Source organism: Seriola lalandi, unplaced genomic scaffold, assembly GCF_002814215.2.
Source record: "Seriola lalandi dorsalis isolate HSWRI2012SDOR001 ecotype SW California unplaced genomic scaffold, Sedor1 jcf7180002054554, whole genome shotgun sequence".
Classification (NCBI taxonomy): Eukaryota; Metazoa; Chordata; class Actinopteri; order Carangiformes; family Carangidae; genus Seriola; species Seriola lalandi.
In genome coordinates, this window is record NW_019525107.1 from 367,163 (window position 1) to 382,424 (window position 15,262).

At 39.1% G+C, this 15,262-nt stretch overlaps 2 protein-coding genes across 2 annotated transcripts; both read left to right on the forward strand.

Moving 5' to 3' along the window:
• Nucleotides 1-8,733, forward strand: slc13a3 (solute carrier family 13 member 3). The gene is made up of 13 exons (XM_023415541.2): nucleotides 1-295; nucleotides 1,338-1,603; nucleotides 2,111-2,289; nucleotides 2,942-3,011; nucleotides 3,167-3,346; nucleotides 3,432-3,557; nucleotides 3,796-3,888; nucleotides 3,992-4,096; nucleotides 4,247-4,344; nucleotides 5,442-5,554; nucleotides 6,257-6,418; nucleotides 7,228-7,365; nucleotides 7,444-8,733. The coding sequence occupies exons 1-13, from the start codon at nucleotides 188-190 to the stop codon at nucleotides 7,624-7,626; spliced, it is 1,821 nt and encodes a 606-aa protein (XP_023271309.1). The 5' UTR covers nucleotides 1-187; the 3' UTR covers nucleotides 7,627-8,733.
• A 1,207-nt stretch (nucleotides 8,734-9,940) lies between these two features.
• Nucleotides 9,941-14,545, forward strand: ocstamp (osteoclast stimulatory transmembrane protein). Its single transcript, XM_023415598.2, has 3 exons — nucleotides 9,941-10,137; nucleotides 11,412-12,426; nucleotides 12,533-14,545. Exons 1-3 carry the CDS (start codon nucleotides 10,103-10,105, stop codon nucleotides 12,884-12,886), a joined length of 1,404 nt encoding a protein of 467 aa, XP_023271366.1. The 5' UTR covers nucleotides 9,941-10,102; the 3' UTR covers nucleotides 12,887-14,545.
• Nucleotides 14,546-15,262: the final 717 nt, after the last annotated feature.

Here is a 15,262-nt window from a genome sequence, read left to right on the forward strand (position 1 = left end):
CTGCTGGTGGGAAACCTGACAGAAAGCTTAACTATTTGACACCAACATACGAGGAGTTAACGTGTACCAAAGCGTGTAGTTAATCTTCTCTACACTCAGCCAGAGGCTTCAAAGTGCTGCCCAGCAGGCTCCTCTCAGCCAGTCCGCAGCTCCTTCTCCTCAGACGGAGCAAAACTTCTCTCCGGAGATGAAAATGTCAGTTGTGTCCAAGAAGCTGTGGTCCGTCCACAAACAGCTGGTCCTCCTGCTCACCCCGCTGCTGTTCCTGCCTTTACTTTTTACTCTGCCGGAAAAGGTGAGTGGTTTTACACTGTGTGAGTTCACGAGTTCACGTGTGCATCTTAACGTTTCTAGCATTTTTCATGAATGATGAACGAGTCCCGTTGATTCACACAGGCCTAAAACACCTCTGTCTTATCTGATATGGACATGGATAAAAATCACAGGCAGGAGGTTTAATGTCTAAAATCAGTTTGTTCATTCATGACCCTATTTTTCATACAGACGCCATTAATTTGCATTAATCGATAGTTTTCGAAAGACTGACCAGATAAAATGCCCATTGCTTGATTACAGGAGTTGACGAAATCCCTCAATCAGAGCTAAACCTATCAGTCGATTAATTGATAAGTTCTTAATCTATAGAATAATAAAATGCAACTATTGAAATTATACATTAAGCAGTTTACTCATTTTTTAAGCCCAAATAGTGAAAAAAACTGCCAAATATTCTCTGGTTCCAGCTGCTCAAAGAGGATTTGCTGCTGATCTTTGACTTATAACACTGTAAACTGTATATCTTTTAGTTTTGGACTTTTGATCGAACAAAACAGGACATTTGAAAATGTCACCATGGGCTCTGGGAAGTTGTGATTGATATATTTTCAACATTTTTGACATTTCATCAGCCAAAAAAATGAATCATTTAATTGAATAAATATTCAGCAGATGAGCAGTTAATGTAAATAAGTGTTAGTTGCAGCCCTAGTAAAAACTCAATCAATCTAAAAGATTTATATTATTTATGTTTATATCAGGTCAGTCAACAACATTTAGTATGCATTTAATTTTTCTTATTTATTTTCTACAAAAAAAAGCACACAAATGAACACATGTATGCTTTCTGTCTTTCTCATTCTGACACACACACACACACACAGTAGTTTTATTTTCTGAAGGGCAATGCTGTGTCATTGATGCCCCCAACAACATGTAGTCCATCATCTGTGAAACACAACCCTGCAGCTCATTTGATTGCTTCCTTTTTACCTGTGAAATCTCTTTATTGTTTTGTTAGTTGACTGAACATTAACCAGCACATGTTGCTTATCTTTTAGGAGGGAAAATGTCTTTATGTGGTGGTGCTGATGGCTATGTTTTGGTGCACAGAGGCCCTTCCTCTGGCTGTCACTGCGATGCTTCCAGTCTGTCTCTTCCCAACACTGGGAATTCTTCCATCCAAAAAAGTCTGCCCCCAGTACTTCCTGGAAACCAATTTTCTCTTCCTTAGCGGCCTCGTGATGGCGTCGTCAATCGAGGAGTGGGGCCTGCATCGCAGAATAGCCCTGAAGGTCCTTAGTATTGTCGGGGTCAAACCAGCCTGGTGAGAAAGCTTTGCTGGAAGTATGTTTAAAGCATAAATCTGGTGATTCTATATTTATCTCATTGTCAGGAAGAGACCAAACCCAACAAACTTGATCCCACTAACAAGTATTGTTTGTAGGATCTGTGCCATAGTGCTCCTTTGTTGTCCAAAAACTATTAAAACCTACCACTACACTGGGCGACACTCACTGTGTATTAATCCACAGCTCAAAACAGTCCCCTACATCATCATGACTCCTGTTTGTCAGCTTTTTTAAAAGCAAATGTATAAATGTTTGAGAGGTATTCTAAAGATTTTTGTGTTTCGTCATCGCAGACTCCGAGCTGAGAGCAATGACAGCAGGTTAGGGAAGTCTGAGCATCAATAAACAAACATTGTTGGTTTTGATCTTTTGATGTGATTTATTGACAGTAAGAAAATAGACCCAACTCAATCCTTGAAGCGGGAGTTTGCGATGGTGTTTGGTATTACTGATTTAACATTGGGGATCGTATTGTTTCCCAGGCTCATACTGGGAATGATGATGACTTCATCCTTCCTGTCCATGTGGCTCAGCAACACGGCCACAACAGCCATGATGCTCCCTATTGCTAACGCCATCCTGGAGAGTCTGTTTGGAGACCTGGAAACCCTGAAACAAAAGTGCAAGTGCACAGAGGATCCAGAGGGCGAAATAATAAATGGTACATTGTAGCTATGTTTTTACAAATTTACTGACCAATCGCCAACTAATTGTTAGTTAAAGCTGCTTTAATTAATATTTTTTCTATTAACAAAGGAGCATTTTAGCATCTTCCAACTCATTGTTTGGAGCTGGTAGAGACCCGAGACACCACAAACATGACTCCAAATGAATGATAATGTAGCTCTATGTTGACTGCATGTGTAAATAAGCAACCTGTTTGTCATGTCATGTCAGTTGTCAAGTGATGATGTGCCAGTGTTGTCATTATAACTTGTACCACTGCCCCAAAAAAAATCAATGCATGCAGGTTTAGTAATGTGGGTTTATGTGTCCACACTTTACAAAAAAAGATGTACACAGACAGCAAATATTTTAGCATTGTGTTAACCTGGTTTGCATGAGCCTTTAATATGTAATCTAAGATGTGAACTTTGTGCAGTTTTTCCAATACAGTGAGTCCTCGGATACAAAGTTAGTAAATATTCAAGTGGTAATTGATTAATGATGCTTTATTGACTCAGTCATATATTAAATATACCAAAAAGCACTGGCTCCTAAAAGAGCTCAAACTCATAGTATAACTCATTCATTCACTCTTATACATATGATGTAAAGCTGACACACAAACTCTTTGCTTCACTTCGTTTCAGGTCAGTCTACTTTAAAGCTGCATTCACTGCCCTCCGTGCCCTCAGAAAAACAAATACTATCAATAGATGGGTAAGAAGAACACAAAGATCATTTGACACAGTCCTTTCAATCCCAGATGGTATTTGGATTCTGTGTTTGTTTGTTTGTTTTTAAGGAAGTATGACACTTAAGAAAATAAACGTAATCATTTAAAAATAATGATAAGTCTCTTATAATTTGAAAAGGACGGATGGGACGGAGCAGAGTGACACGAGGACAGCTGAGGAGATCCGATCGGAGTCGCAGTATCAGCTGAAGGTGTGGAAAGGATTCTTGATCTGTATTCCTTATGCGGCCAGTATCGGAGGGACCGCTACGCTCACCGGCACCGCACCCAACCTCATCATGATTGGACAGCTGAAAAGGTACAGCTTTTTAATTTGTGCAGCATTCAAACAGAGAAGTGGTCTTTTCCCGGTTCTGTTTGACAACAACTCTTTTGCTTTAAAGCTACTTCCCAGACTGTGACCTCATCAACTTCGGCTCTTGGTTTGCATTCGCTTTCCCGCTCATGCTTCTCTTCCTGTTTTTGGGATGGATATGGATTGCGTTTCTCTATGGGGGATTGAACACACGGTAAAGTGATGTAATGTGTTTGTTGCAAATAAAGAATTTTCAATTGATACCTGTATTGATATCCTTATGATTTCTAGCTACGCACACTAATCACCCTACAAACACACATCAGTAAAGGCCAAAAGTCATGACTATGGTTTTGATTTCATATGTGGGAAAACACTTTTAATTGTACATGCAGAGTACTCTTTGTTTTTCTTTATAATATGCAGTAATTTCTCTCTTTTATGTTATGCAGATTGTGTTTCAAGAGGAATGACCGAAGAGCCCGGGCAGAGGCCAGAGCCAAGGCTGTAATAGATGAGGATTACAGGAAACTAGGGCCCATAAAGTGAGGACTCGTGTATGTCTTCAAATCTCATGCAATAGATGGTGAATGAGTACGTTTTTATCACTGAGCCGTTGACTGACTTTTCACTCTTACTCAATTTCAGTTTTGCAGAAGGAGCCATCTCTTTCTTTTTCATATTGTTTGCTGTTCTCTTGTTCACACGAGATCCCAAATTTGTCACTGGCTGGTCTGTGTTTTTTAAAAAAGGGTAAGAAAGGCACACTTGATGTAGTCTGTTATTTAGTACAATAGTTTTTTTATGTTAAAAGAAATTATTGCAGAATCTATGTGAGATGATATGAGATGCCTGTTGATTATTCTTTTGGGTTAATTATGTCCTCCTCTTGTTGTCCTGCAGGTATGTCTCAGATGCAGTGACTGGTGTGATCATTGTGTCCATATTGTTCTTCTTCCCCTCACAGAAACCTTCTCTGAGCTGGTGGTTCGACCCTCAAGGTCAGTGACCTTTAAACAATACACCTATACTTTTAATTTACAAGAAACAGAATTGATTCTAATTAACATTACAAACTATTATTTTAATGATTGATGGTATAAAATATTGGATACTATAAATAAGCAAGGTGAGGTAAAAAAGGGATGAAATAAGAGTGCCATCCATCTAAGAGCTAAAACAACTGGAAATGAGCAGTTGCATCAGGTCATGTCAGAAATTAATATTAATTTTGATATATTTGTGAAAGATCCAAATACATTCAAGACTGTGACTCTGTTGCAGAATAGTGAAAATAAGCCGAGGAATGTTAATAATGTAGATTAGAGAGTCTGGGTAAATTTCCCGTCTGGAAGTGAGACTGTAGTTTCTCTGTTTCTGATTAGAATAAGCTCTCAAAGCTATGTTGTCACACTTTGGGGGTTTTGTTTTTGTGTGTGTGTGTGTGTGTGTGTGTGTGTGTGTGTGTGTGTGTGCGTGCGTGTGAGCATGCGCACAAACTGTATGCACGTGTCTTGTGTGTGTTGAAGACACGTGTGCGTGCGATTGTGTATATTATGTTCAGCTGGTCAAATAAACCACTGGATGCAAGCAGAAAAAGCAAATCATGGGGCTCATTTGTTCCTTTCAATGTAGGTCAAATTGTCGAATGGGGCAAGAATTGCGCCTCTTTTTCTTTAAAATGCTGATTTTAATATATTTCTGGTTGCCAAAGGCAGTTCAAAGTTTCAGCTCGTGTTTCTGATATTGTTTTGAGTGTTTTGAAAATGAATCTAGCCACTGATAAATGATTTGTGAGCTGTAAAATGCATCCGCTGTATTCACAGGAAGTAAACCAGACATTGTTTTTACTGACATGTAGTTTTGAACGACCACTTAAGAAGTTTACTTCAACTGCATTAATCTCACCTTGCGTCAATAACGCTGTAGAAAAAAGGACGTCCTAACTATTTCCAGGGAGAAGTCAATTGTGATAAACATCTACAATTGCTGAAACAGCACAGCCTCATACTGAATTATATTTTGCTGCATATATAAAAGTCTTGATTTAAAACAATGTTTTTTTTTTATTGTTTTGTCCCATGTTGTTTTTCCTCAGGTTCAAACACTCCTTATGTTCCTCTCTTGTCATGGAAGAAAGCCCAGGACTCTGTTCCCTGGAATATCATTCTGTTGCTTGGAGGCGGCTTTGCAATGGCCAAAGGTTGTGAGGTAAAGATGTTGGTCCATGTGAAAACGGCCATAAACTTACGACTTACAACTGGATGAGTGTTCATCATGTTCTTTTATGTTTCTCAAATCAGTAGGTCGACATTTCCGGTTAACATAGCTTAGCATAAAGACTGGAGATAGAGGGGAACAAACAGCGAGGGGTAAAAAAAATCACACAAAGTGTAAAAACAGCAAATTGTGGTTTTGGGGGGATGTCTGTGCAGTGACTTCCTGGATAAGAATCTATAACCCCCTCACAGTTTCTTGTTTTTGTTCAGATTAAACAAGCAAGCTGTAACATGTTAATTAGTGAGTTTTAGAGTGGCTGGTGGGCAGATTAATTTTTTTAATCTTTTGGACAGAGCCTTGCTAGCTCTTTACCTGTTTCCAGTCTTTATATTAAGCTAAGCTAACAGGCTACTGGTTGTAGCGTATAATTGTCTGCAAAGAAATAGATATCCCCAAATATGAAACTCTTCCTGTCAAATTTAGTTTGTTTGCTAAAGTTTCCTTCCAGCTGGATGCAGGATCAGTGACTCTAAGTTGAAAAACGTTGTCATAAGTCTGTGTGGTAAAATGTATCTCCCCTCTCTCCTGTTGCCTCTGTGCCGCTCTGTTCTGTTTGGGTCTGTTCTCCACTCTGCTTTATTATGTTGTGATTTTATCTTTGACCTTTAACCCCAATCTTGTGGCGTTTGGCAGGAGTCTGGCCTTGCCTCCTGGATCGGAGGCCACCTCCAACCTTTGGCCGAGGTCCCCCCTGCTGCAGCTGTGATGTTGATCACTGCTTTCCTGGCCTGTTTCACTGAGTTCGCCAGCAACACGGCCACAATTATCATATTTTTACCTGTCATTGCTGAACTGGTGAGACTGGTCTTCAACTTACAGATATGTAGAGAGTTAGACTTTATTTAACTATGTGTTCCTGTTGTGTAACGGGCCGATGAAGATGACAGTCAGACAGACAAGCTGTGAGACTCTAGCTAAAGCAATGGAAACTCATGAACTGGACAGGGAACAGGTTTTGTTGCTGATCTCATCCTTTCTGTTGGCCGAAGGCTTAGTAGACTTGTTAAACTCTTTCAATAGATGTTCTTATGTTTGTAGCCTGTTGGACATTAACTGCTGGTGGCAGTAATTATTAACTGGAGCTTTTGCACTTTGCAATGGTACCTATACTGTAAAGAACACAGTTAAAGTAAAAAAATACTACTAAACTAAACTAAACAAAATAGAGAGAGAAATCTCAGATATAGATATCTCAAATTACTGACAAATTAAGCCAAAACCATCTGCATGGCTTCACACACCAAGAGGGAAGCGAACATTTATTAGACTGAAGAAATTGTTGTTGTTTATATCACAGACATATAGCCATGCTAGCCATGCTAGCCATGCTAGCCATGCTAACAGTGTGTCAGTCAGGTGGCACTTTGTTCCAGACTGAAATATCTCAACAGCTGTTCGATGAATTGACATGAGACTTTGTACAGACATTCATGAGCCCCAGTGGATAGATCCCAATGATTTTGGTCCCTTGACTTTTCATCTAGTGCCACCAGTGGTCTGAGGTTTTAAAGAGTGCAACTATAGATAAACCTGCCCAGTATAGTGCTATGGTGCAGTATATCCTGTCCCAAAAAATGTTTTGGTCTTTGTCTTTGCCTCTGCAGGCTATTCATACCTCAGTGAACCCTCTGTACTTCATGATACCTGCCACAGTAGGATGTTCATACGCCTTCATGCTGCCAGTGTCCACGCCCCCCAACTCCATCGCCTTTGCATCAGGTCATCTCATGGTCAAAGACATGGTAAGATCATCACAGCAGCATTTTACAACAATATCATACATGAATTGCAGTTTAACACATATCCTCATGTCCTCGCAGGTGAAGACTGGCATTGTAATGAACATCCTGGGTGTCCTCTCTGTCTCTCTGGCCATGAATACATGGGGCGTTGCAATGTTTAACTTGAACACGTATCCAGAATGGGCTCAGTCCATCAACAAGTCTGCTGTTGTTACTGATGTGCACTTCTCGTCTGTCCAGTCGCTCAACGCTACTCTCTGAACCCTCACCACGTCTCAGCATGAGCACAGGAGAAGTATCAGAGGATTGTGTAAAGATTTAATACTAAACAGGGACAAAAGTCTGTCAGTAGACATCTACACTGTGTCACCACAATGTCAAAATGCTCTGGGAGCTTCAGCTATTACCTGTTATGATGCTTTTAATAAGTTTGTCGTATTCAAGTGTCTGTTTAGGCTCTCAACTGTCAAGATTTCATGCTGTGAACTGTTATATTTGGCACACACTAAATTGTAAGTAAACAACAACTCAAGCTTTTAAGTATTTTTTTAAAAACATGTTTTGAAACTCCAGTCCGTAGAGTGTGCTGTTTGTATTGATGCAACAAGGCTGACCTCTGCTGAAAGAATGAGAGAGACATCTGTGAATAATTATTTTAAAAATATATAATTTATGTTAAAATCACTAAGAGATCATGCTACTTGTTTATGTATTATCTGGCACGTGTTTAGTGACCAGAGCCACAATGCATAAACAATATTTTAAATCTTTTCTACATTAGAGTTTGAATCCCAACTAATGAATGTGTAAATTTTGTTACAAAGTGATTTGCATTCTTACAGTATAACTGCTGTTACAAATAAATTGTTTGAGTTTGTATTATGATCATTTAGTTGTATGTGGTGTCTGTATTTGCCTGTGACGAGAAGGTTTATCGCTAAGAGAAGGGGCTTGTTATCAGAATATCTGTACCAGTTAAATCGTGTTTTAATTTTTAATAGAAAACCAACAACTAAATGAAACCAGGTTTAACGCAAATTTTTAACACATTTTGGCCTCTGAACACACAACAAGAGCCAGGGAGCGTACACAGTGGTAAATTCCTTACAATGTTTATTTGGTGTTGTAAACTGTCTGAAGTCACAAGGCTCAACAACAATAGGTAACTTGTGCAAGTCCGTGTGGTTACTCAGTGTTAGCAGGGTCAGCGCAAAAGGTCCTGTGGTGTCTAGATGTGAAACTATAAATTACCTGACAGAGCAGGACAGGATGTACCCTACTGTCAGCACCACACGAACTACGAGAAGTGTAGATTTATAGCTTTGCTTTTTGAGAATCCAAACAGAGATAATAAATATTTGAATCTTCTGTTGTTACTCATAATTCATGTAACTGACATTTTTTTTGTGTTGATCATAACTAATTCTATGTTGAATCACATCTCTCTCTGGTGACATAAGATCATGTGTGTGTGTGTGTGTGTGTGTGTGTGTGTGTGTGTGTGAGTGTGTGTGTGGGTGTGTCTGTCTTGTGACGTTCTATTAACGTTCTTCTGCCCTCTATGAGTGAAGGTGCACAGCTTTTAAATATTTTCACACAAGTATACACTGTAAAATTATACATTGCCCATCAGTGAAAGATTAACAAAGAATCATCAGTGAAAGATTAACATTGAGTCCCTATAGGATATACAACAGATTCATTAATCTGGCGAACATCCACAGAATCCACAGGATTAAAGGTAATAATAAGAAACAAATGTAACTTAAGAGAAGAAGACAACTAGAATAGTGGTTAGCTTGTTAAGGTGTGAGCTAATCACAGGAACAAAACAAGTTCTACTAAATAACAAAAGGACAACCTACAGATAATACTCAAACCGAGCTGCTTCACTCTATCAAAACTGAGTTTTAAGTTTGGAGTGTAGATGTTTCTTGATGAAATGTACCTTCGGGGTTGTAGTTCACAAATAATAATTAATTTATACATTTTTTCAACTAAAAGCAGCTAGCTTGTTATGCTCCAGTGCACCTGCTTTACACTGACAGAGAGGAAGATGATGGACAGATGAGCTTCTGACAAAATGTTGCTATTGCCATTCAGAAACAGTTATTATTAAGTAGTAAACAAATATATTTTTATTTTAATTTGTCCCGTGATCTAGAGAATATTTAAAAATAGCTATGGATTGGTCTTTATTCATTTCTTTCATGTGACTTTCAAGCCCTGTGATTGGAGGGCCTAAGTTCGAAGTATGATATATGATATATGATTTGAAAATGCGAAACAGTTATCAGTTTTATAGTTTATTTGACAGACTAGAGGAAAGAGTAAACAGGAAACGGCTCAGCAAAGAGTCTGAATGCAGCCAAACTTTCCCCCTCCAGCAGATCAGTGTTAAAAGGCTCAAGTGTCAAACTACACACTTTTGTAGAAGGGGATTTTATACGAAGTATGTGTACACTGGTCTGGTATGTCACCCTAACACTGTACTGCGGTTAGTGTGACCTTTGTCACATTGTGTGTGTGAGTGTGTCATGCCTCTCCATATGATTCTGTCTCATGTATGTCTCCTGTTTACATGGAGAAGAGTTTTTCTTCTCATTTTCCACGTGGGAACTTGCAGGCAACCCACAAACATCAACATGACCATGACTGTTCAGAGAAGTTCCCCTTTTTACCTTCATAGTCCTCCATCACTTCCCAGCCCTGCTTTTCCTAAATCTAACGTCAGAGGATGTTCATCACAGAGATATTTATTACTCCTCTCAGGTAAGATTTTTTATGTTCTATTGTTTTATGTTATGTTTTATGTTTATATTATTTTATTAATTCAGCCTTAATATTCTAATAACTATCTATCTGTCTATAAGAGCAGGACGCACTGATTTCCAGGAGTCTTGTCATCACAGTCATTACAGAAATAAACTGTTTATTGTCAATAAATAGTTTATGCACATAAGTTTCCCTAAAGCCTCAAATTTTCTTTTTTTCTATTTATGTTTGTGTGTGGATTAAACAATTTAGATATAATGTGTTGATTAGCGAGCTGTAGAGGTGCTTGTGAGTGCATTTTTGGGCTGTGAGAGCTTCTTACAGTAAAAGTGGTTATAATCAGTATTTTATTCTAACAATGTATCAAATAACAATGCAACAATGATAACAATGCGAGTGATGAACCAGCAGAGAATTATCACCTGAATCTGCAGCTCTGCTTGGATTTAAAGAGATTTACATTAAGTTTCAGTTCCTTGTTTACCTGGCAGCAGTTTTACTGTTTTGGTTCACTCTCACCGCTCTCAAAAAACCCACTGTACTCTGTCCCTGCTCAGCACCAAACAGCAGACAGATACAGTAACTGGTGAACAGAGTGGAGCATTAAGCAGCTAAAGAGACAGATATTTCCCGCTGAAGTTGAAAGACACCAAAAAAAGCTACAACTAAGTTAATACTGGACTTATATTCATCTGGAGGCCTGTAGCTACAAATGAATGATAATCTCACTCTGTAATTGCTGGATGTGAAATAATAAGTTCACCGTTAATTTAAATGGTGATATGTCGATGTTCAAAATTTGTTTCTGCTGCCTCCCAAAAGTCCGCAATGCTATGCTTATTAGCTTTCTTGCTGAGGGTTAGATGAGAAGATCAGTCAGAAGATCTCATACCTGTTGGTTGAATATGAAGCTGGAGCCAGGACACAGTTATCTTAGCTTAGCATTAAGACAGGAAACATGGAGAAACAGCTAGTGACTTTGTCCAATGGTAAGAAATCCCTCTACCTGCACCTTTAAAGCTCAATAATTACCATGTTATATCTCGTTTTGTTTAATCCGCACAAAAGGCAAAGTGTTATGTGGTGTCACTTTATTACAGCTGTCCTTTATGCTAAGCTAAGCTAAGATGCTGCAAGTGGTATCTACTGATTTAGCATCCTGAAATGGGAGTGGTATCAATCGTCTCATCTGTAAGGAAATAAGCGTATTTCTCAAAGTGTCAAACTATTCCTTAACGTTGTTAAAGTTGTATTTTTTTTTTCACCCTCAGGAGCAGAGCCAGCTCTTGCAGACAAGCTTCAAAATCTTTCCTGCTTTATCTCTGGGATGTTTACTCTGCACCTTCACCTGCTGGAAGAAACATCCTGACTCTGCTGTCCCTCTGTTTCACACTCGCCATCATCACCGGTGGCCTGCTTCATCACTGGCTGTCCAAGACTCTGAGATATGACCATGAAGCCTCTGCTCGGACCACCTGCATCTACACTGTGGCCATGGTTCTGGTCTCATCCCTGTGTCACCCTCTGCGCTGCGTGCTGACTATGATTCTGCCCACTGTCTGTACCAAACAGGGGCGCAAACTCCTCATCTCAGCCTCTGTCATGATTTTAGTGGTGAACGTCATCCCTAATATTACAGTGAATGTAGGGGCGGTGGCACACATCCTGAAGTGCACCGCTGAGGGTTTCACAAAGACTTTATTAAATTCATCTGAACCTTTGAACAAAGTGAAGCGAGACCTTGTTGAAGAAACCATCAAAATAAAGAGGGAAGACTTGAGCTTTGTGACTAATTTAAGGAAGTTAGATCATTTCACAAATGTTAATGTTTCAGAAGTCAAACGGCAGTTTAATGAAATGATTGGGCAGATAGAGGTCAACTTCTCACACACCAGGAACCTGCTGAAAGAGTGTAAACTGCTGGCGAACCGAATCCTTGCTGCTGTTTTTGTTGCTTTGCTAATCTTTGAATGCGCACGCTACTTGAAATCCTATCTGTCATCAGTTCAGTTTGATAATGGCTACACCTCCAGAGATCTCCTGAAAAAAGCAACTGCCACTGGTAAAAAAAGACCAGCTAAAAAAAATATCAGTTCCGCAAGCTGTAAAGTAACAAGTCAGGAGTGTACCTCTTGCTTCATGTCACTGGTTGTGGTGACGTTATATTTCATTGCAATAACCGCAATAGTAGCTTTGGATCACGTTGTACATCACATAGTTGAGGCGATTGTGCCCTGGTTACTGGATTTTCCACCTACATCTGCCGGCATAAGTGTCAATTATAAGGTAAGACGGTACACAGGCTGTTTCTCCATGACTGCTCCTTTTATTGTACATGCAGCATTTTTTTCATCGCTTTTAGGCTTTTCATGTATTTGCTTTTGTCTTTCAGTTCCACTTGTTCTCCCCTGCATCCTGTATTATCCCACAATTCTGCGTCACACAGGAGCTGACCAACTTCCACAGGGATTACAAGTGGACATTCAGCCCAGAGCCCTCGCTCTGTGATGTGACAACTTCAGCTCCAGACCTGAGAGTCACACTCCTGCTGGGATGTCTCTGGCTGATGAGCTACTCTCTGGTGTTCCTCGAGGTCTACGCCAGACGGCTGCGCAGGAAAATCTCTGCATCCTTTTTCAGAGAACAGGAGGAGAGGAGGATGGCTTACTTGATGAAGAAAATACAAGAGAAACAGAATAAAAAAGAGCAAAAACAGCCTGTTTCTGTTCAGGTTGTCTGTGGGTGAAGTTGTTTTGATATTTTTGGCCTTGCCTGCTGCATGGAAATATCAGTCATTCCATCATTTTGGTCCAGATGGAAATATCTCCAAAAAATTCTCTAGAGGCATATTTTGGTCCCCAGAGGATGAAGCTTTTCCTCAGACGCCACCATGAGTTTAACATTTAGGGTTTTAGTGAAATGTCTCCACAGCCATTGAATGGATTGTCATGGGATCTGTCACAGATATTGTGCCAAAACAATGAATCCTCATAACTTTAAAGGTCCCCTGACTTGTCATGTAGCATCACCGGCAGGTCAAAGTTTTGTGAAATCTCAAAAGTTACTTGATGAATTGGCACAAAATGAAGTACAGAAATTCATGTATCTAATGATTTTGGTGATTTCCTTACTTTTCCTCTAGTTTCGAGATTGAAATGTCTCAACAAACAATGCATAACTTTGTTAGCTTATCTTTTAATCCAAATATCAGGCCAAAATTTAATTATTCAGTACTGTTAAATTCTGCCTCACAGAGCTGTCAGTGTGGCTGTCGACTCCAAGCCTTGTTGTCTACAGTACAGTTCTTCTTAGGTTGTATATCATTCTGTTCTAGCAAAGACATAAACTGAAGAAGGGGCTTCCTGTGTATGAGTCACTGCCAACACCTTTTCTTTTGTAAGCGTGTCACCCCTCTACAGGATCCTCTCAGGCGCCCACACTTAAACCTGATGCGGTTTTTATAGATGTTGCACAACATCTGCTGAGTGTGCATCCACTCTTTATTTTTTTTTTACATACACATGCGTGGTAACAGCTTCTTTGTTTTCTTTTCAGAGGAAAGAAAACTGTACATTGTATTATTCTGTGCCGTGTGTGCAGTGTTGTTTTTTCTCTTGTGTGATTGTGGCTATTTCTTGTGGGGTTTTTTTTTTGTTTGTTTTTTACACCTCAGTCCCACTAGATGCCACTATGGTGCTTTGGACAAATGAGGACAGTACATAATATAGTACCTCCAGTCTGTAAATGAGCACTGATAGATTAGATCTAGGCAATTTTTTTTTAAATATTGTATTGGCCTAGATAACCATAATAAATTAAATGAATCTGTTTCATGCACACATAAAATAATTCACCAGCCTATTTTAGTGCGGCCTTATAAAAAAGAATCACTTCCTTTCTCTGAAAAACTCCTTTGCATATCAGCACGCTCCTGCTTAAAATTCCCATGAGGCTTCAGGAGTTTATTTGAAGACCTCATCTTAGAATAATAATAGAAAACCTCTTTATCATCTATTTTTACTCCTGACTTCTTAGCCACTTCATGATTGTCTCAAAATTCAGCAGCAGTCTGTGTAAAGATGATGGTCCAGAAATTATAAATAATTCATATATTTTCCTGTTACTATGAATTCCCACATCAGTGTGTTGCTTACTAAGAGTGTGTGACAGCTCTGGTCTTAAGCTCATTGGAAATGCACTTAACTGAAAGGTGGATTATTGCTAAAAATGTAAATAAAAATTAACCCCTAACGCCCTATTTCCCCCTTCTGTCTCTCCTTTAGTAGCTTTAAAGTCACACAAATCAACATATGCTTTATTCTCCTGAATATATTCTGTATCAGCTTGTTCCAGCTCTTCATTGACGATATATGATGTAAAACATTAAAAATGACAAATGAAAATATCCTAGATGTCTTTCATTTTACTCATTCCTCAAAGTTCAGCCTGAAAGGTTTGGCACATTTAGAAACTTATTACATATTTTTGATGCACAGCATGAGTCTCCATTTATCTTCAGACCAGTGGGCTGTTAGGAAAAAAAATTAGATATAAATATTGATAAAGATGTGAATGAAGAGACAATAGTTGTTAGACACAATATATGACAGACATCTTAGTATGCAGCAGTTAAGGCGGACAATTACCTGGAGCTGTTCTGCAGGATTTTTTTTCCTCCTGTGAAGCTGTTATCTGTTCATTAGAGACAGTCTGGTGGACCGCCTGAAAACTATTCTTCTACGAAAATGCAAGTATCTCTCATGTATTTGCATTCATACTGACAGTGTTGTCTACAGATTGAGGGTCAAAGAGCTTCCAAGCACAAAGTGGTTTGTTGGAATCTGTTTTGATAGCTTTGAGAAACAGATTAGTTTTTTTGTTTTTTTTGTTTTTTGAACGATGGGTTTTAATCTTAATCTAATGTCTTCAGATATTGGGTGCACTCGGCTGCATCAGCATCTAGCACACAGTCAGACAGACTGTCGGGAGCTGTGAAAGCTTTCCCAAATGTCACAGGAATAGCAAGAATCTTAATCTTCTGATGTGTGTTCCTGTTTGTCCCTCAGGAGTTAAGACATTTTTTTCTAATTCTCCTCTCATGAACGAGCGTCAACCCAGCGAA